General features: G+C 33.0%; 2 protein-coding genes across 4 annotated transcripts in view; both read left to right on the top strand.

Moving 5' to 3' along the window:
• The window catches only part of LOC126690584 (26S proteasome non-ATPase regulatory subunit 4 homolog), a 44,278-nt gene that overhangs the window by 178 nt on the left and 22,029 nt on the right, over positions 1-22,071 (top strand). The window contains exons 2-11 of one of the 2 annotated variants that reach the window (XM_050385788.1): positions 160-273; positions 576-681; positions 2,108-2,222; positions 2,311-2,520; positions 2,620-2,932; positions 4,002-4,125; positions 4,411-4,514; positions 4,638-4,706; positions 5,895-5,972; positions 6,165-6,461. In XM_050385788.1, coding sequence (XP_050241745.1) covers positions 160-273; positions 576-681; positions 2,108-2,222; positions 2,311-2,520; positions 2,620-2,932; positions 4,002-4,125; positions 4,411-4,514; positions 4,638-4,706; positions 5,895-5,945 — 1,206 coding nt within the window. In that variant the 3' untranslated portion in view covers positions 5,946-5,972; positions 6,165-6,461. Of the gene's footprint in view, positions 1-159; positions 274-575; positions 682-2,107; positions 2,223-2,310; positions 2,521-2,619; positions 2,933-4,001; positions 4,126-4,410; positions 4,515-4,637; positions 4,707-5,894; positions 5,973-6,164; positions 6,462-22,071 lie in introns of those variants that run through there. The other variant, XM_050385789.1, reaches the window with a different exon arrangement.
• LOC126690583 (alpha-mannosidase) overlaps positions 12,270-22,071 on the top strand; it is a 55,651-nt gene continuing 45,849 nt past the window's right edge. Inside the window, exons 1-24 of one of the 2 annotated variants that reach the window (XM_050385787.1) lie at positions 12,270-12,579; positions 12,710-12,793; positions 13,288-13,376; positions 13,484-13,658; positions 13,815-13,934; positions 14,022-14,105; positions 14,208-14,279; positions 14,409-14,522; positions 15,650-15,750; positions 15,838-15,931; positions 16,260-16,427; positions 16,550-16,639; positions 16,815-16,880; positions 16,967-17,023; positions 17,380-17,599; positions 17,821-17,955; positions 18,140-18,141; positions 18,782-18,853; positions 18,932-18,988; positions 19,241-19,312; positions 20,044-20,091; positions 20,275-20,394; positions 21,133-21,198; positions 21,872-21,984. In XM_050385787.1, the coding sequence (XP_050241744.1) occupies positions 12,358-12,579; positions 12,710-12,793; positions 13,288-13,376; positions 13,484-13,658; positions 13,815-13,934; positions 14,022-14,105; positions 14,208-14,279; positions 14,409-14,522; positions 15,650-15,750; positions 15,838-15,931; positions 16,260-16,427; positions 16,550-16,639; positions 16,815-16,880; positions 16,967-17,023; positions 17,380-17,599; positions 17,821-17,955; positions 18,140-18,141; positions 18,782-18,853; positions 18,932-18,988; positions 19,241-19,312; positions 20,044-20,091; positions 20,275-20,394; positions 21,133-21,198; positions 21,872-21,984 (2,441 nt within the window). In that variant the 5' untranslated portion in view covers positions 12,270-12,357. The remainder of the gene's footprint in view (positions 12,580-12,709; positions 12,794-13,287; positions 13,377-13,483; positions 13,659-13,814; positions 13,935-14,021; positions 14,106-14,207; positions 14,280-14,408; positions 14,523-15,649; positions 15,751-15,837; positions 15,932-16,259; positions 16,428-16,549; positions 16,640-16,814; positions 16,881-16,966; positions 17,024-17,379; positions 17,600-17,820; positions 17,956-18,139; positions 18,142-18,781; positions 18,854-18,931; positions 18,989-19,240; positions 19,313-20,043; positions 20,092-20,274; positions 20,395-21,132; positions 21,199-21,871; positions 21,985-22,071) is intronic. The other variant, XM_050385786.1, reaches the window with a different exon arrangement.

The following is a 22,071-nucleotide window of genomic DNA, read 5'->3' as shown; positions in this document are numbered from 1 at the left end:
TCTTTTTTCTTCAAATCAGTAATTTCAATCTCAATCCCTCACCTTTACCACACTGCAAGTCGGAAGCTTTGAATTTCCCTTTTTTTACATACTTTTTCTGCAAATTAGGGTTTTCTTTCCGATTACTGATACATTCATGAGCTTTGATTTTGTTGCTAGGCCACAATGATCTGCATCGACAACTCCGAATGGATGCGTAATGGCGATTACGCTCCGTCCAGATTTCAAGCCCAATCTGACGCTGTCAATCTTATTTGCGGAGCTAAAACACAGGTTTTTTGTTTTTTAATCTTCTTTCTTCTCTTAGTTTTTGGAGTTTCCCCAATTCTTTTTTTGGTTGCTTAGAAAATTGAGTAACAGAAAAACACACACACACACACACACACACACAAGAAAAACAAAACTTGGAACCTCAATTACTCCACATATTGGATTAGGGTTTCATTCTTTTTTAAGTTCAATTAACTGTGTTTTGGTCATAATTTTGCTGTATATGAAGAAAAGTTTTATATATATATATATATATATATTTATGACTGAAAGTTTTGAATGAAATTAATGGGTTATGAGTACAGTCTAATCCGGAGAATACAGTGGGAGTTCTCACAATGGCCGGAAAAGGGGTTCGTGTTTTGGTCACTCCTACCAGTGATCTTGGCAAAATCCTCGCGTGTATGCACGGTTAGTTCTTTTCCCTTTATTTGAGTTTTTCTACTTGTTTCATTTTAGTCAATTTTTATGTTTAAGAATTTTAATACTGGTGCTGCTGCTACCCTCTTCATTGCAAACATTAGATATATGATTGTACTTTGTCAATATCTATACTCTTTTATTTTGTCATTAGTTATTAACTTCTTCCCCACTATATTTGTAGTTATGTACTTTTTTTTTTTTTTTTTAATTGGTAAGTTACTCTCACCCTACATCTAGGACTTGCAAGCAAAGTTTTGAATTCCATTTTGGCAACCATTTTGGTTTGGCTATTGGAATGGACTCTTTCAGTACTGGTGTGTACCGTTATAGGTTTTAGTTCATGCCATTTCATTAACTTATATAAATCCATTTAACGTAAATATGTATAACCAAAAAAAAAAAAAAAAAAAAAATACAAATTGATAGACAATTCAAAACTGAGTACATTCAAAACAGAGGTACAGTCCCAAACAAACCAAAAACTATAATAATACAAAATCTTGCAAAAGAAAGAGTGGCTACAAATTTTACTCATCAAAAAAAGAAAAAAGAAAGAGTGGCTACAAACTTAATTAGTGATTTATGTAATGAAATTTGAGTTACATACTTACATCAGAACACAGCCACCCAAAAAAATAAAAATAAAAATAAAAAATAAAAGAAAATTTGAGCAAGAGCTTGTGAAGTACCAAGCATTCAAATATTGAGCTTACTTATGGTAACTTGCGAAAGACAAAGGAAGAGCTTTTGAAGACCCTGTTCTTACTGTTACTTAACACCAAAAAGAAATTGGGAGCAAGATGTGTAAATATCCATAGAAATGAGCTGTGATTTGGGGGTTGGGGGATTATGATTGTGATATGAGAGTTGAGATCTTGGGACTGTTGGGAGCTTATGAACTGAGAGTGTTAAGAGAAAAGAAAATTATTTGGGGGAATTCAAAACCTAACATCTGATAAGGAGGTGGTGGCAATTTTACTAAAGTGGGAATCATTCCTTTAAAAAGTTACAACTAAGCCTCACATTTGTGTTTCGGTCTGGGACAATCCAGTACAGGCCAAAATTTATACCGAGATGGAGTAGGGGGTTTGTTGTACTGGTTTATGTGCCAGAACAGAAAATTCCGGGTTTTTCCAGCCGGAATGAAACGGAATTCAAAAATTTACTTATAAGAGGAGGAGGTGCTAGTTGAGCTAGAGCTCATTGGCTTTGGACAATTTAATTTTAAACGATAACCATCTCTCCTCTACTGTTTTTGTTATTATTTGTCTTAACTTTTATCCTTTTGTTTTTAACTATTTATTTAATAAGGACTCTTCGAAAATCAAAAGTTGAGACAACCCAATTCTACTCTCTTTCTAAAATCAGTATAGATAAACTGTGTTAGAGTGACTTGTTTTCTCTTTCAATGTAGGTCTAGAAATAGGTGGCGAGATGGACTTGGCTGCTGGCATTCAGGTGGCGCAGTTGGCCCTTAAGCATCGCCAAAATAAAAAACAGCAACAAAGGATTATTGTATTTGCTGGAAGGTGTTTACAGTCATGCTTCATTATGTTTTTTCATTTTTTTTTTTTTCTGGCTCTTACATTTTCATCGTTTCATATCTTGTGGTTTCAGTCCTATCAAACAAGAGAAAAAGACATTGGAGTCTATTGGAAGAAAGTTAAAAAAGAACAGTGTAGCACTTGATATTGTAAATTTCGGTGAAGAAGATGATGCGAAGACAGAGAAGCTGGATGCACTTCTTGCTGCCGTTAACAACAATGACACTAGCCACATTGTACATGTTCCACCTGGCCCTAATGCTCTTTCTGATGTACTTATAAGGTTGGGATTTAATTTGTTCCCTATTTTATAGATTAAAGTTTTGATTTTATAATTTATTTTTTATGATTTAAACTCTAAATTTCCTTTATCCAATGGTAGTACACCCATCTTCACTGGGGATGGGGAAGGTGGAAGTGGTTTTGCAGCAGCAGCAGCTGCAGCTGCAGCTGGTGGAGTCACTGGTTTTGAGTTTGGTGTGGATCCCAACCTGGATCCTGAACTGGCTCTTGCTCTGAGAGTTTCAATGGAAGAAGAGAGGGCGAGGCAAGAAGCAGCTGCTAAAAAGGCTGCAGAGGAGACTTCTAAACAAGAAAAAGAAGAGGGACAGCCATCTGGAACACAGGATGCAACAATGACTGAGCATGCAAGTGTTGGAACTTCTGAAGCTGACAATAAAACAACTGATTTAATGGTTGGTGCCATTTTCTGCTCATGATGTGTTCTGCTGATACACTTTTTATTAAAGCACATTCATGTTTCCCTAATTCCTTTTGTTTTTTTAATCCTTTTTGCCCTTCCTTCTTTGTCATTTGCAAAGTGAGAAAGGGGAGGATTTTCTTCTTCTTTTTGTTTTTTTGGAAAGAGAGATATAGAGGGGTGGGGGCTGGTTTGGTAAAAAGCAAAAAGATGGATGGGTTTTTGTTAAACAGTGTAAGATTAATTCAATCTTGCTCTCAGACATAGTGCTGCTACACCTCTAGGGGTGTTGGGAAGTTTGCATGAACCCATTACTTCCTCCTCTAGGGATGTTGGTGGAGTCCCTAAATGCTCCTACACCAATTTGACATTTTCCATGAATAAATTTCGTTGGTTTTGAGACTTGTATTGGCCATGCATATTTATGTCCGTGAGCATGTGTTCTATGAAAGCAAACTGCTTTATCTAACTGTGTTACCAACCAATTAGAAGAAATTTCTTCCTCTTTCTTTATTTTCTCTGACATGGAAGATTTTCTTCTTTAATTAATATTCTGCTGCCAGTATAATCTATACTATTATTAAGAGAGTTAAATTCTTTGGTATCCACTTTTTAAGTACTCTAATTTACCCTCACACATTAGTCACAATAAATAATAACAAAAAACTTTAAACAATCGGGTCAAATAAGGAAACTAATATATTTCAAACATCTTAATTCTAAGTAACATTTAGAATTTAAAACACAATACAAACTAAGCAATAACTAGAAGTACATTTGAAAGGTAAGTTCATGAACCTCACATTCCCCACATTTTTCTGTAGAAGAAGTGCTTATAACTACCTATACTTTCCTTAAAAAGTGTGAAGAAATCCCTACTTATACTTTTCTGATTAAAAAAAAAAAGAACTACCTGTGACAAAGACCTCGTAAATACTTAGTATCAATTAAAATATTTACTCCTAATATATTGCCATACCCTACCATTGGTTCTTGGGTAGTTTCCAATCTGTCTTTATTGCTACCAATCCATCATATATGATCTCACCTTATATATGCAACAGGATGATGACAATGCTCTGCTACAGCAGGCCCTTGCAATGTCAATGGATGAGCCTGCCACGGGCCATGAAGTTCGAGACACAGATATGTCTGAGGCAGCTGCAGATGATCCAGAGTTGGCACTAGGTGAGTATTTATTAATGAGCCAAACTTATTTCTTTGTTGGTTGTGTCATCTCATTTCACAGTAAGTGCTGAGGATGTACATAACTCTTATCTCTTTTTGATTGGTCCTGACCAGTTAATAGTAAGTGGAAAAGATGCAGTGAAATTTATGTTTCTAGCTGCATATTATTGACCATCTATGCATCTAGATCTTTAAAGCATATTTTGGGCACTCACCATTGTCCAATTTTTTTTTTTTTTTAATCCACATTTGTTGATTTAATTCCACGTCATTGGGTTGTTGCAGCTCTCCAATTATCGGTACAGGACAGTACAAGTGATTCTGGAGACCAATCAAACATGAGCAAGTTATTGACAGACCAGTCTTTTGTTTCTTCTATCCTTGCATCAGTACGTTTTCCAAAACCTACAATTATAATTTGTTTCTTCTTTCCTTTCATCTCCCAATGGTGAAAATGATGCATAAAATAATCTATGCTAATTTTCACTGTTTACAATTTATTCTTTCTGCAGCTTCCAGGGGTTGATCCAAATGACCCATCAGTCAAAGATTTGCTTGCTTCCATGCAAAGTCAGTCTGAGGTGAGTTCATCAAACTGATTGGTAGGATTAGTAGAGAGTTGAATAGGAGTCATTTACAACCCGCACATGCTCAAGTTTGTTGGCCTGGGATAGATTTAAATTTAGTCCCGTCCCTCCCTGCAATAGTAGTTTCATTGTGATGTGATGTGCTAACCTTGTTCTTCCAGCTCAAGAAAATAACTGTTTGAGATTGATGTGGGTTGTGACTATTGATATGTGGTGCCAATCCATGGATCAATCATTTGGTGCCTGATATGCTATGATAATTCTGGATAGTGGCTTTTCCATCACTAGGAAGTGGATTTATTAAAATCAGCATTATTTTTAGTGGCCTTTACTATTTTTTGTCTATTTAAGTTCTTGGGTATGATTCAGTTGAATTTAACAGCCAGAAATAGTAAAGTAGCTCATGTAGCATTTCTCTTGAGTTTTGTATATGGCCTATGTACTTAGGTGCCCTAATTTAACCTCTAATAAAATTTATTACTTGTAAAATGTAGTAAACTTTTTTAGTGATAACTAGTTACTGTGGGAAATTAAATAGGTTGGTTTCAATTTTAGTACATGTTTTTACTGTAACTATCTTTAACGTCTCCCAAAACTTTTAATCATATATTTTTTAAAATTCTTATTCCGTTTTACATATCTTCTCTCTCTTGGTTTGTTTTTTGGTTGGTTATAAAAAAGAAAAGGATCTAAACACCTGCATTGTGTATGTGAAGAGACTAGCGAATTGTATAATGCAGTAACACATAGCGATATGTTAGAATCCAAATGTTTCGAATCAGTATTATTATGATCTTCTACATCCTAGGTCTTTTTGTTTTTTCATTTGGCTATGTTCTTCATAGAGCATTTAGATCAAATGATTATGAAATTATGTTGATACTTCCACATATTATGGGTAAAGTAGAAGACATCTGTATTTTTATCAATGGAATGGGTGCGTTAAGGTCATTTTAATGGACTGGGTTTTATTCAAGAAATGAAATACACAAAAATAGTTGTTGAAGCAGGCATATTTGTTATAAATCTTGAATTTTGTCTAAGATTCTTCTTGCTCTAATGTTAGTATCTACAGTACAGAATCTATGATGGCATGAGTTTATGGATCTGTTAAGCCTTTTTACGATCCTGATAGTTTCTGTACACCCTATTAGTTTCTGATTTTGTTGTCATTCATTTTAGCCCCAGCAGAAGAATGAAGACAAGGCACCAAAGGAGGAGGAGAAAAAATGATTATCTGGAGTTGCCTTACCATGTGAGGTATAATTTTCCTGAATGCACTCAGTTCATGAGTTGTTGCTCGCGAGTTGGAATTTGGAAGATGCTTCAAGCTTGGCAACCATCTGGCCTTTTTATTTTTTATTTATTTTTTAATTAAAGTTTGTCACTCAGCCAGTGATTTGAGATATTCTTGCTTTTTAACTAACATCAGTATCAATATTGGTCATTCAGGTCAAAAAGTTCTCTCTACTGTAGCATCACAAGTCATCAAAATGGAATTGTTGATGGTTATAGTTGTCTTGAGAGGGCGTTGGAAGAGCAGACAATATTTATATGGAAAAGAATGTGCTACATTGAAATGTATTTCTGCAATGTTTCAACGTTTATATTTTCTTACTCCAAATTGAGCCTTTCTTTGTGTTATTGGTTTGGTCTTAATGATTTTCATGGAGATAGTCATGGAATGTGGGATGATAAAGGGTTTTAGTAATCAATCAAGAGCCACATGCAATTCTTGTGGTTAGTGAATTCACGTTGGCCCCCCAATGTTGAAAGAATCCATGATTGGATGCTCCCCAACCATGTTATAATGTTACCAATCCCATGGGATGCTCTTGCAACCTTAAGAGGCTATGAGCTGACCGGTACAATTTCTCCGTTTAACAAGTCACGAATTAATAGTAATGGCACGACCACTTTCCATTTGATCGAGGGTTATGTGTCCCTTGATTCTAAAAATAAGAATGGGAATTATAAATCTACCAAAATTTTCACAACTCTCGTTGGTGCCTTCTTTCTTGTCAAAACCCCGCACTTCACATTGAGCAAACTCTAAATGCTAATCTTTCCTCACCACATGACCTTCCGGGGTCAACACTTTTTAACTCCTCTCCTTTTTAGTAATTATTAGGAGTTTTCCAAGTATAGTAATGTGGTGCTCTTTATTCTCACATTTATAGTGATAGATCACATTAATTGAATTCATGGTAAGGTTAACCATGAATGTGACTATGTGAGATGATGGAGTATTTACTATTGAGTACTTAATGATTTTCACTCTCCTTAGTCCTCTACTTCTATATTTCTTACACCTTTTTACTCAACCACCTTGTGCCTACGCTGTGTTGAGGTCGGTGTAAGGCTAGCTAGCCTAAATGGCAAATTGTAGAGAATTAGATTAGATATTTCAATTGGTGGAAAAAACTAGAAGATAAGATTAATAGGGCTTGTTTGGAGACTGACTTTTAAATTGATTTTCTTAATTTTAAAACAAAAAAGTGGTGGTTCCCGCATAAATGCTTCTTTGTTTGGAAAGTTTTAAGAATCAAAAACAACCTTCTAATATGCCTATGCCTTTCCTTAATCTCGCTGAAGCCCAAATGCCTAATTGCATGGAAGAAAAATCTGGGAAAGAAGAATGCTTTTAGGAAAAGAAAGGTGAGCTCTATTATTCTAAATTTCTGATGGTATCTTAAATAAGCCACTAACAACAATAAAATAATGAGTTAACTTACTAAGGAAGCTAATCTCCAATGGTTATTAATAGCTTTTAAATGCTTAAACGGGCTGGAAAAGAGAAAAATAAAAATAAAAATAAAAAGCAGAAGTGGAATTGATTTGAATGTATGGATAAGGCTCAAGTTCACACTAGACCCAATATTTTAAGATATCGATAAAGGTGAACAATGACTTACAAACACAAGAAACCTGCTCCAAAATCCAAACCAATGTGAAACTTACAATAATACTCACACACACCTACAACAAACCCATAAAATTAATATGAAATATTAGGTGCAGTTTTTCGATATCTTTAACAAATTTGTTAAAATCAGTGTCCAATTCATCAATCGCTACTGTAATAATAATTGTAATAATTAATAATAAGCATTTGTCCTCGTCTGTGCCCAGCCTCGTGAAGAAAACCAATGCATGTTTTAGTTGGTTTGGCAGGTACACAAGCCTCCAAAGAAAGCAAGTGAATCTCTAGTGTTCTCTCTTCTTTTAGATCAGTTAAGATGATCTGTAAAATATATTACTCTTGTTTATGTCGGTGAAATATGATTGGAAGATTACAATCTTACCTACCAATATCAAAGCTATTATTGGTGATTAAAATTTACATCAATTCTCCACAATATACATTATACTGCTAGCAGAGGCCATCTAACTAGAACACGCACTGCATAATTAGATGAATATATGAAGGTAAACAAAGGAATCTTCATGCCTGCCGGGCATGCACGTTAAAAAAAAGAGAAGAAGAAAAAGAAGCCAATCTTATCCATGCAAAAAAAAAAGGGGATAATGACAACAGGAAAGTCAATTTTTATTATTATTATTTTTTAAGAATGGACAAACGTATTGGATGAGAGTGAGGAAATTGGGCATTCTTTAAAAAAAAAAAAAAAAAAAACACTAAAATATAGTACTTGATTTGTTGATTGTTGAATAAGTACATATTCTACTAACCAAACAATCAAGAACTTGCTAGGAAGAAAATACAATAGGCAAAAGACACAATCTACTTTGTTGAAAACGTCCCCTCATGATCAAATAGTGTTTTGACCGGATGGATCATGGATGGGACCAGAAACACGGAATATCATCTCCTTATTTGAACAATTATATAATGTTTCAGGTATATATACCATCTCTCTAAGAGCAGGTAGGTCCCACAACCCCCCAAGTGTGCGGGGTCCACCTATATAGGAATTTTGTCTTCCTCTTTTCCATGAATAAACTACGTAAACAAGAGAAAAGTCGGTGTGCTTCTTGGCCATGTAGAGTATTTCCTTTTCCAATACTTTTATTGTTTTTGACTTTTTGGTTTTTATTTAATTTGAATTATTTGAAAAATATTGAGCTGGCCAATTAAATAGGGTTGAAAAAAAAAATTAAAATAAAAAGGACCGCGTGAAGCATGATAGGTATTATTGTAATTTGCTTGTTTGTTTTTTTGTTTTTTTTGTTTTTGTTTTTTTTTTCTTTTTAAGATTACAATATTATTTTTTAAATAATTATAGAATTGATGATTTTTTTTTTCATCATTTAAAGTTTAGACCCGTTAAAATTTAATATTTATTGTTTTTTGGGTTCATGTACTTTTTTCTTTTTCTTATATTTCTCTTTTGAAATGTTTTAATAACTTATTCTTTAATTATATATATTTTTTGGCATTTTGGAAGTTTTAACATCTGAATTTGTGTTAGTTTTTGCAATATTTAAACATGTTTAGCTGATTTTAATAACTATATCATGTATTATTCTTTTGAAGGTAATCATTTTTCTTTTATATTTCTCTTTTGTGTAATCATATACATTTGGTTTTGTTTCAAAAATTTATAGGAAGTAAATCTTATTATTCTTTAATATTTTTTAGTCTTTCAAAAGTTTTAACATTTGAATTATTCTTTTGATAGTAACACATCTTTCTCTTATATTTCTCTGTTGTATAGTCACAGATGCATGTGCACGCGCGCGCACATACACACACACACACACACACACACATATATATATATATATTTATTTATTTATATATAGGAGTTTTGTCTTCCTCTTTTCCAATGAATAAACTATGTAAACAAGAGGAAAGGCGGTGTGCTTCTTGGCCATGTAGAGTATTTCCTTTGCCAATACTTTTATTGTTTTTGACTTTTCGGTTTTTATTTAATTTGAATTATTTGAAAAATATTGAGCAGGCCAATTAAATAGGGTTGAAAAAAAATTAAAATAGAAAGGATTGCATGAAGCATGATAGGTATTATTGTAATTTTTTTTTTTTAAGATTACAATTTTATTATTTAAATAATTATAGAGTTGATGATTGTTTTTTCATCGTTTAAAGTTTAGACCCGTTAAAATTTAAAACTTATTGTTTTATGGGTTCATGTACTTTTTTCTTTTTCTTATATTTCTCTTTTGAATAGTCATATATTTTTTGAATTGTTTCAATAACTTATTCTTTAATTATATATATTTTTTGGCATTTTTGAAGTTTTAACATCTGAATTTGTGTTAGTTTTTGCAATAAACACGTTTAACTGATTTCAATGACTATACCATGTATTATTCTTTTGAAGGTAATCACTTTTTCTTTTATATTTCTCTATTGTGTAATTATATGCATTTGGTTTTGTTTAAAAAAATTATAGGAAGTAAATCTTATGATTCTTTAATATTTTTTAGTCATTCAAAAGTTTTAACATTTAAATTATTCTTTTGATGGTAACATATCTTTCTCTTATATTTCTCTGTTGTGTAGTCACACACAGATTATTTTTAATTTGTAGGTTCTGAATCTTTTGATTCCTTTTAATAGTTATAGCCATAGATTATTCTTTTGAATGTAACTTATCTTTCTTTTATATTTCTCTATTGTTTAGTCATATATATTTTGTTTGTTTCAATAATTTCTAAGCAGTTTATCATCTAATTCTTTAATTTTTTTGGTCTTTCATCAGAAGTTTTAATGTCTGAAATTTTGAATAAGCCATTGCACGTTCAAGCAATCGCTTCTTCATCAAATTGTAACACAAATTGAAGTCATACAAGAGCAAATCATACAATGGTGTAGTTTTTTTAATCAATTTAAGATTTTATAAAATTATTTTAGTCTACCTCACAAATAGGTAGATTCCCGTGCATAACACGGGTTAGCGACTAATTATTATTATTTAGGAGAAGACCTTACATCCATTAGGATCTTAATACAATACAATCACAATCATAATAAATGTATATTAATAACAATCATAATTATCAAATTTTATATTTATATAAAAAGAAAATCAAGAGAAAATAATATTTAACACATTCTATATTCATACATCTCATTAGGTTCTTGTCATAATTAAAATAAAAAACTTTTAATAACTACCATAATTATTATATTTTATATTTAGACAAAATATAAAAGACTAAAAATAACAACAATAACCAAGAGCTTTGTAACTCATATATCTCTTGATGTGTGTATGACATCCTAGATTTAAATTCCTCAATATCTCATTATAGGCTTGTAGCTATCAAAATATAAATAACAACCATAATTATCAATCTTTGTTTTTAGACAAAAAATTAAAAAAGTAACCAAAAAAAAAACATATTTTGTTATTTTTTATATATTTTTTGGAGAATATTGTTAAATTATATTGTGTATTGCATTTGCATGAATTTGCTTCTTTGTGAGAGTGTCAATATCAAGACTGACTGTACGTGTACTAACGTTAAACCCCAATCCGCCAAGTCACCCACCCTTTTGTTTTGAACCTCAAATGTCCGTATGATTGGTCATTGGTGTTGCACATAATTATTCTTATCCGAAAAAACTTAAGTACAGTACCTTATGTGTTGTTTTTAAGTTCTCTTTTTAAAATTCAGTTATGTGACTACTTAACGAAAAAATACACTTCTATCTCATGAGAAAAAATCCACATGACAAAATCTTAAAAATGAAACTTAAGGAACAATATCTAAGTATTGTACCTAAATCTTGCTCTATTCTTACCATACGATTGTGATGTCCACAAAATCGAAATCAAAATCAATATATGGTGGCGATTTTATCCAAAAAAAAAAAAAAAAATGGCGGCAATAATCCACATCACTCTTTCCCCACCGGTCGATTATATAATCTCACTTAACCACAATGTCACATCTACGGTCCACATTGGTCCCTAATTTAAGATTGACTTCATCAAATCACACACTAGTTCAAAGTTCAAACACTTGTAATGGTTTTTGAGGGCACGTGCTTAAAGGCTCTTCTATATTTTTGGGTAAATGTTAATAATTTGCATTTATTATAATTTAGAAATATGTTTTTTTTTTTCTTCTAACAAATAAAAATGATAAACTTTAGAGATAAATAGTAACTGTAATTTCTTTTTTGAAAAGAAAATTCTAAATTTTAGGAATTCTCTTTTTGAATTCAAAATGAAATTTGTTATGATTTTATAAAAATGATTTTAGGAATTCTCTTTTTGTTATGATTTTATCCTTCATTAATAAATATATTTTTGAACTACATAAAAGTCCAGTTAAAAGAAAAAAATCTTTGTATATAGTATAGATAGAATCCACCATGATAAAATAAAAAAACAAAAAAGAAAAAATTCAAAATTATATTTTACATTGACGTTTGGCAAACTCTGTAATGGAACCTCATCCAATGATCAGTACGGACACTTCATATCTTGCATTTATAAATCCAATGGCTAGGCCGGCCGGCCAATATTCCCATTGGAGAAACGAATTTTCAAGTCTCATTCATTTATATATATATGCACACTATATTTTGTCCTTATTTGTCACACCTTGAATTCACAAAACTTTGGTTCTATAAATATTAAACACAGCTAGCTCGCAAACCAAGTAGGCATATTGGTTATCTGAGAAAGTTTTGTTTCAGGTTTGGAAAATGAGACAGCTATTTGGTTGTTTAGCTCTCTCTTTTTGTCTGCGTGTGTTTCTCTGTCTTAGTTTGTATGGGAGTGTTAGTGGCAGTTATGTGAAGTACAACACTGGCGGTGGTATTGTGGAAGGCAAACTGAATGTTCATCTGGTTCCACATTCCCATGACGATGTGGGATGGTTGAAAACAATTGATCAGTACTATGTTGGATCAAATAACAGTATCCAGGTCATAGTTCTTCCATCTATGTATTTATGTACGCGTGTGTAGTTATAAACTTATAATTAAGGGTTTTTGTCTGCGTGTGGATCATATAAAGACTAATTTTTGTAATGTTGTATGATTTTTTGAAGTATAGGGGGCTTGTGTGGAGAATGTGCTGGACTCAGTTGTCGAATCGTTGCTACGTGATCCAAATAGGAAGTTTGTGTTTGCAGAGATGGTGAGTTCTCTGAATTGTGTGAGGGGTTTCCGGGTTTACTTAATGTGTAGTTGTATAATGGTTAGTATTTAAGTTTCAATGTTATGATTTGTTTTTATTGGTAAGTTATATACGAACCTAATGGATTATGAACTCATGACCTTACCTAACCATTGTGAGGTGATTCGGGGAAGTGACATTTGAGACAAGGCTCTTGGCTTTCGATTCATGATGCCACATCAATAGTTTTGATTAAATAGCATGATGTTCTAATCACATTACAGATATTTGATATATACTTTGCAATGTAATTGAATGTTGACTGATTTTGACTTTTTGTGATTCATGAGTTAAATTTGCAATATTAGTGTAAGAATGTCATAATTAATCTCTTAAATTCGTGAAAAATGTAATACAATTTTTTTTAAGTTGACATTGTTGGTAAATTATTTCTATATCATGATATTGCTGTTTTCACATCTTTGTTCCTAAAGGAATTTAACATTGAATGATAGGCCTTTTTCACTCGATGGTGGGTAGAGCAAAGTGTGGAAACACAGGAAACAGTGAGAAAGCTTGTAGATTCCGGACAATTGGAATTCGTGTAAGACATTAGCAAGCAGCTTGAATAACTTGAATGTGTGTGTGTGAGAGAGATCCAATTTCAAATGCATTTCCATGAATGATAAACAACCTTTTTTCTATCTGCAGAAATGGTGGTTGGTGTATGCACGATGAAGCAACATGCCATTATATAGACATGATTGACCAAACAACTCTAGGTCATCGCTTCATAAAGGAGCAATTCAATTATATTCCTCGTGCTGGATGGCAAATTGATCCATTTGGACATTCTGCTGCTCAAGCTTACCTACTTGGGGCTGAGGTACACTATTTCATGAGTGTTTATTCACTATTTTGTCAACATTATAATTCTCATATGCTGTGACCAACAACATCTGAATATGTTATGCTTTAAACAGTTTTAGTTTCCTTAATACTAAGTAAGAACTGATACATCTTGATTCTTAATTCTCTGTAGCTTGGGTTCGATTCTGTACATTTTGCAAGGATAGATTATCAAGACAGAGCAAAACGCAAGAATGACAAATCTCTTGAAGTTATATGGCGTGGGTCCAAAACTTTTGGTTCATCATCTCAGGTTTGGAATTGTGACATCTGCACTTTTACCTTTCTTCTTTAAAAAGGGCGTTTGAACTCACTATTCACATGTTGGGGCACTTTGCAGATTTTTACCAATGCCTTTCCTGTTCATTATAGTCCTCCATCTGGTTTCCATTTTGAAGTCAATGATGACTATGTGCCCGTCCAGGTTAAATTTTTCAACAATAGTTACTTTTGCCAAGCATTCTCTGGATATCAGTTATTCTTGTGGAGAGTACCACCTTAATCTGGTATATATTGTGAGTTGCAGGATAATCCTTTACTATATGACTACAACGTTGAAAAGCGAGTTAATGATTTTATTAATAATGCCACATTCCAGGTAAAATCTTTGCTGACTAATATCTCTTAAAATTGTCTGTCTTATGGGTCCTGATAAGAATATAGTTCACTGATGTATTTAGAGCTAAAGGAGACTGAAATATAACAGTTACTGTAAATATATATACAGGCAAATGTGACACGGACAAACCATATCATGTGGACGATGGGTGATGATTTTCAGTACCAATATGCTGAGTCTTGGTTCAAGCAAATGGACAAATTTATTCACTATGTTAACAAGGTAGAGTTTTAATGAAAATAATCAACGCGTTTGCTGGAAATTTAAATTCAAGGTTGCAATATCTTAGCTTGATTTGCCTTCGATTTGATGCTTGATATGATTCTAAACATGAACCTAAGTATTTTGGTGTGGTCTAAATCACATTAACCCCTCATTTGGCCCAGCTTGCCCCTCCTCTGGATATCAAATCCATATTAGATAGTTTCCTGACTTGTAAAATATATATATACTGATAAATATCCCAATTTGTATGATGGCTTTCATACAGGTTAATATTATAATCTGTGTAATTTCCCACAAATGTAAGCTAGGTAATTTTCCTCAAAAGCAATAGGTATTAGAGTCTGGGAATTAGCCTCTCTAAATAAATTGGGGGGTTAGGCTGCTTACAAATCACCTCTCTCAAACCCAGCAAAAGTGGGTGGTTGGTGCATTTAAGTTTTTGAATTTTCTTTGATTTCTCCACATATTTATATTAATCCTTTCTCTACTAGCATATTTGAGGATAAAGTGTAAATGGAATCTGTGTGTTAAACCATGCTGTATTTCATGTTCTGTACTTAAACTTATTTGTGAGTTGGTATGTTAATAATTATAACGTTTAGTTTGGTACTTTGAAAGATATTATGATTTCCTATTCTAATTGTTGTAGATTGTGTCTTTTGAGGCTACATCTTCTAGATTAATTTTAATAATCTTTACTCTTTGTTTGACACTCTTAGTTAGTCACTGTATAAATATACTTTTTTAGAGGTATTCACTTAAGGGTCTGTTTGGAATCTGCTTATTTTGTTGAAACTGAAAACTTTTTTGTTGAAAGTACTGTAGATAAATGTATAAATTAGCTGAAATAGTACCGTGAGACCTGTGATAAGTACCAAAAAGTGCAATGAGACCCATGAAAAGTAGCAAAAATAAGCTAAATAGTAAAATAAGTTGGCTTTTTAAGCTGGAGCCAAACACATGCCTCTTTAATTCTATTCTTATGACTATAAATTGTTATGCATCTTTTCTTGGTATGTAATTAAATTAATTTCAAAATGGGAATATAGCTTTAGAACATTCTTGTTTAAATACATTCTTGGTATGTAATTAAATTAATTTATGAGTGTAGTTAATATTCTCAGGACGGTCGAGTTAATGCCTTGTATTCTACACCTTCTATCTATACAAAGGCGAAAAATGCAGCAAATGAATCATGGCCACTAAAAACTGATGATTATTTCCCGTGAGTATTTTTACTTTCTACCTTTAGTTGACTAAGCAATTGAAATTGTCTGCTGCATTACTAAGCTTGTCTGATGCTTACTGGCAGGTATGCAGACAGCGCAAATGCATATTGGACTGGCTTTTTCACTAGTCGCCCAGCCTTGAAGCGCTATGTCCGAATTCTGAGTGGATATTATTTGGTATGACATCAGTGTCACTTTGCCTTGCTGATTATGTTGAATCAGAATAGATAGGGAGTAGCTATTTCCTCCATTCCTGTAAACTTGGTTTTCTGGGTGCAAACAACCTAGCATCTCATGCTACCATCCTAGAAAATCGTGGTTATATATGCTTGGGATTTGGTCTCAAAAGTTGTTCACTTAGATAGCAAGAACTCTGCAAGGAACACAAAGATGTGTTCCGTGCAGAGAGTGGATAACTTCTTCCTATCATCAATAGGGTGGAGTTTTCCCATCATTTATTTGGGCTATAAACATAATGAAGTGAATTTCCTTCTGTTAAAAATAGGCAGCAAGACAAATTGAATATTTGGTTGGAAAGAGATCCAATGGTACCAACACTGGCAGCTTGGCAGATGCTTTAGGGATTGCACAGCATCATGATGCCGTCTCTGGCACTGCTAAACAACATACAACCAATGACTACGAAAAACGCTTGGCTTTTGGAACCTCTGAGGTAGGCAGCTAATCTTCATCTGAATTTGACCTTCTGAGTCTTGTTTTATAGTCTTTTCACCATTGTTATTGTATGATACATTTCTCTAAGCTATCCTTTAAAATGCAACAACTTTTTCATAGACAGAAGCTGTAGTTAATGTTGCCCTATCTTGCCTTGCTAACAACAAATCAAGAGATCAATGTACGACGCCTGCATCTATGTTTACTCAGGTGGTGTTTCAATGTGGTTCCTAGCAATTTTGCTTCTATATCTATTTTCCTTAAATTTTTCTTGAACTTTCCATCATTTGTTATATGTGGCAGCTCAGATAATCAGCTTGCTCCCCCTCTAGCCTAATCCTGATTCTTCTCTTTTTTCTCCCTTTTTCCTTCAATGTTTGAACAGTGTCAATTACTCAATATCAGTTACTGCCCACCAACAGAAGAAGATATTCCAGAAGGGAAGAGTTTGGTAATTTTTTCTAATCTTTCTAACTGTGGTATTAGATAATGCTTTGTTGGGATTTTTATTCATTATGCATTAATGGTTACTTTCAGGTTGTAGTGGCATATAATCCCCTTGGATGGAACCGTACAGACATTATTAAGATACCAGTGAGTACATGCTTATTTTGTGACTCTGATATCATCTTCTTAACTTATGTTATCAAAAGTAGTTGCCTTTTGAAAATTTGAATTTTTAAATTATTATGCACTGAGCATTTCAAGGAATTGATTTGCTCATTTAGTGTATGTAGTGTAGTGTCTGCTGTGTTCATATATCTTGTTATTGTTTGTCTTTCTCATTCTACATCTTAGTAATTTAAGTGTCAATTTGGCGTCTACTTGTTCTTTGAAATGCAAAATTTAAACGTTTAGTACAGAAATTTGCTCTCTTTTCTTTCTTTGATTTTGCAAATAGACAGGATGTTTACATTTCAGTGTGATTTGAAAGTGGAAATAACTACCAGGTTAACGATGCCAATCTTTTTGTCCAAGATTCTTCTGGCAATACCATTGAGGCACAATATGTAGCTTTAGATAACGTTACAGCCAACTTAAGAATCTTCTATACAAAGGCCTACTTGGGGCAGTCATCAATACAAATCCCTAAATACTGGCTTCTCTTTCAAGCATCTGTGCCGCCACTTGGTTGGAACACTTACTTCATTTCTAATGCATCTGGGAATGGTATATGTCTGATTTCTTTTCTCATTATTGAATACCATTTGACTTTTTTCTTTTTTCTATTCCCTAAGAATTATTTTTTTAGGCTATGAATGCAACTTAACTATTTTGGACTCCTATGAAGTTCATTTACTAGAATGGATTGGCGCAGATAGTACTATAATATTGAGGCTGAACTTATTTTAGATAATCTTATTTTTTATATGCACTCCCATATGGTGCAGGGGAAATACGAAATGGATCTCTTTCCATGATGGACACTCCACAGGATGAGACCTTCGAAATTGGACCTGGGAATCTAAAGATGTCATTTTCTTCGACTTCTGGACAACTCGAACGTATTTACAATAATAAAACGGGTAATTTCTCTCACAGTACCCAAATAGTTGCCCTGAATTTGGATAGTATTGGTTGAACCAGATTTTGTACATTATAAACTGCTGACCAAATGATCCAAGTTAGATTGTTGTGGCATCATACTAAAGAATATATATATATATATATATATATATGTATATATAGATTTAGAAAGTCAACAAGGAGGAGTAATATTTTGATGGTATCTCATGCGCTTGGTGCATGTAAGATTTTCCCAGCAATATTATATGCGTGTGCATGTAGATGATTTATTTTGTCATTACCAAAATCCTCAAAGTCATCCATGTAATACATTTGAATCTGTTTAAGTTGCAAAAGAGGGTTTAGATTAGGACTTTGTTTGTCGGGGGAAGCATTAAAGTTGACTTCTTGACCTGTTTGCCCCGTTTATTCCATTTTTTTTTTAAACCTTACAAAATTACTTGTTGGTACAATCCAATTTTCCTTCTGGGATTTTAAAAGAGTGGGATTGTCTCTTCTTGTGTGGTCTGTTTTTCAGTTTAGAAGGTTAACTGTCTGTCTTGCTGCAAAACTATTATGCATTACCCAATATGATTTTTCATGAATGTCCTCAAATTCAATTTTCATATCATTCTATCTTGGGAAGTTGACATTCAATCTTATGTAGCTTCAAGAGAAGATAAAATTCTTGTTTAGCAGTGATGGGTACTGTTCTGTTCACTTTCTCTGTGCGTTCTACCTTGTTCCACCTAAATATATTTAGTTTGTTTCATTCTACTACTAGAGATGCTTCAGAGACTATTTTAGTTAAACTGAAAATTGTCTTTAAATGATTGTCATGGCCAGGTCGATGTACCAACACAACAGAGTTATCTCTGGTATAATTCAAGTGATCCCAATGCTTTAAGTGATCCCACGGTATGCAATATTTATGCAGGTTTGGAAGTAATTATGACTGGATTCAGTGATATGATAGTTATATTGTTTCTCTTACAGGCTTCTAGTGCATATATTTTCCGGCCTAGTGGCCCTCCCAATATTGTTCCAATATCAGTAAGCCTTCTTTTCCCATTGTCACTCATGCTTGCCAAATGTCCAACCACTCACCAGTGACATGTGAATATAATTAAATAATAAACATGCGTTAGAAACTAATAATGTACTCAACTCAAATCAACAAAACCTTTCCTAACTATTTGGGTTTTGCTGCACTGGATGCTATTCTACTTTTTCTTGTATTTGTTCTAATAACATCTGTTATATATGGTTTCCTTTATATTCTAAAAGCAATTTGATATGCTACAGGTGCCCTTGAAGGTCATTCGTGGACCATTGGTTGATGAGGTTCATCAACAGTTTAATTCATGGATATACCAGGTAATCAATTTGTTTACATGTTTGGTTTGTCAAGTGCAATCTGTTTTGCATTGTCAGGTTATCAATTAGTATGGTGCTTGTACTTTTCTCCATAATTCAGCAAGTTGTTTTGTGATCTAGAACTTGTAGGCACTATAACTATGGCTATGTTATCCCCTACTATTTGTGAACACTTAGTATGATTGTTGCAAATCACTGTGGGATATGTGATGTTAAACTCACTTGTCCACCATAATCTAGACAGGAGGACATGGCCTTTTTTTTTGTCTGCAAATTCACCATATTGAGTGAGCTGCAAAGGACAATTGTTGTGAAAAATATCCAAAATAATAAAATAACAAGCTCCACGAAGAAAGTTTTATTCTGGTATTCTCACACTAACTCACATATTAGGACAAGATTTATCTTCTGACATTCACACTCTTAAACAAATGCTGTACTACCACTTTAATTTATAGGGACTTTCATACCTTCATATGTCTCTTATTAGCATGCAGGATTACCAATCATACATAGGAATTATTACATCATTTTATATATTTTAAATAGCAATATGAAATTCCAAAACCAACAAAGAAATCTCTAAACCTACCACCTTATGATTATGACCCAGTGACAACTGTTTAATAAATACATTTAGTGTTATTGTTATTCTTTATTTATATGCTTCAATGTTTTGTGTCTTCCACCATCCATGACATGCTTATTTTTACTGGTGGTTTTTTTATTAGGTCACCAGACTTTACAGAGACAAGGAGCATGCAGAAGTGGAATTCACTGTGAGTTACAGAACCTTCCTTTTTCTAAAGATTTTGATGAAAGAAACATCTTCTATACATTTTAACTATGTAAATAATAAGAAAACTGTGGCCAGTAATGATTTCTGTTTACTGCATGTAAAGTAAAAATTGTCTAATCTTTCTGAACTGAAATTAAGTGGCTTTGACAAATTTTATTTGCAGATTGGTCCAATTCCTGTGGATGATAAGGTTGGTAAAGAGGTCATCACGCAAATGACAACAAATATGGTCACTAACAAGGTGTTCTATACTGATTCCAATGGAAGAGATTTTCTAGAAAGGGTATGAGTCATGACTCTGTCTCACACACCATTTTCCTCTTTAAAAAAAAATAAAAATAAAAATATTAGGGAACCCTTCATTTAGTAGTGCTACTTTCAGCTATAAGCTTCAGAGTATCCCAACCTAGCCATAGGTTAGGACTCAATGGAGGGTAGGTTTATATATTTTTCCTTTTTCTTTGCTAGGTGGAAAATTTAAATCCTAACTCTTGAAGATTTTCATTGATTTATGCATGTTTGTAGGCTTTGACCTCAATCCTGTGAAAATTTAAGTCCTAGATAATGTACTCTCTATGGATACAGATCTGTTCTTGGTTCTCTCTGGCATGCAAATCATGCAACAAATATAAACTGTTATATTCTAGTCCTCTTGGCTGGCTGATAATAGCTTCCAAATAACACATTTGTCCAGTTTTATGCTAAGTTTCCTTTCAAGAAGTTAGCCAATGAATTTCAGTTCCTCTTAGCCAATGAATTTCAGTTCCTCAAAATTATATCTCTAGAATATCATTGTAGTAACATCTTTTCACAGTAAAATTATATCTCTAGAATATCATTGTAGTAACACCCCCTTCTCTTTCTTTCTTTATTTTTTATTTTTATTTATTTATTTATTTATTTTTGAGTTTCCTGCATTTGCAGAGTGTAAAACATTAAGAGTGTTGCCCCCTTCAATGGAGTTTAATGTTCTCAATGTTTATTGTGTTGTAACTGGAAATCTATGGTCATAATTTTGCAGATTCGTGATTATAGAGCAGATTGGCCACTTTTAGTTAATCAACCTGTAGCGGGAAACTACTATCCAGTAATCTTCTTAATACTCTATCAATTAACATTAACCATATATGTGTAAAACACTAGCAGCACCGGATTATTTTACTTGGGGGTGCATTAGGAAAAATGCATTATTAATGAATTAGGCTGCATTGTTTGAGCTTACAAGGATCTTGTTAATTCTTGATCTTGACAATCCTTATGAGTTTTTATTTTTTATTTTTTATATTATAATTTTTCATTTTGAGATTAGAGTAGACTCGTGGTTTCTAATTGGATTCAAAGATCAAGAATTCGAACTCTCTGATTTATAATTTTCTTGATGTCTATATAGGTCCTATCATTTAAATATACAAATATGAAACAACATTCGAACATAAGACTATAATTCCATGTCCACATATAATAATGCATGCGTGTTTTAGGTGTGTGGTTGACTGGTTGTGTGGAGAATTTTCCTCTTGAATGGTTAATCACACAGCACGTAGCCTAGGCTGCTATTCACTTTTGAAATGCATGAAGATCAAGAACACATTTAAGGCCAATACTAGTATAGGACAATAATTATATTCGGGCTCTTTAAAATTAAATATGGTTTTCTTAAAAAGTGGTCACGAGGCTCCCACCTGTTCTTTCTCATTGTGTTTAATGACTAAAATAACATTAATTCTGTAATGGTAATCTTCTTCTTCTTTTTTTTTCAGCTTAATCTTGGAATTTATACCTTGGATAATAAATCTGAATTATCAGTCTTGGTTGACCGTGCAACTGGTGGAGCCAGCATTGAAGATGGAGAAATAGAGCTAATGCTCCATAGGTTCAAATTTCACATTTTCTTCTTGTTTAACATTCAGGTTAAATGTATGTTTTGGTCTAGATGTGGGCATGCTAAGCTGATTATCCT

This window comes from Quercus robur, chromosome 6 (genome assembly GCF_932294415.1).
Source record: "Quercus robur chromosome 6, dhQueRobu3.1, whole genome shotgun sequence".
NCBI lineage: Eukaryota > Viridiplantae > Streptophyta > Magnoliopsida > Fagales > Fagaceae > Quercus > Quercus robur.
The sequence above is the reverse complement of the archived record's forward strand: the minus strand, read 5'-3'. Positions and strand labels throughout refer to the sequence as shown.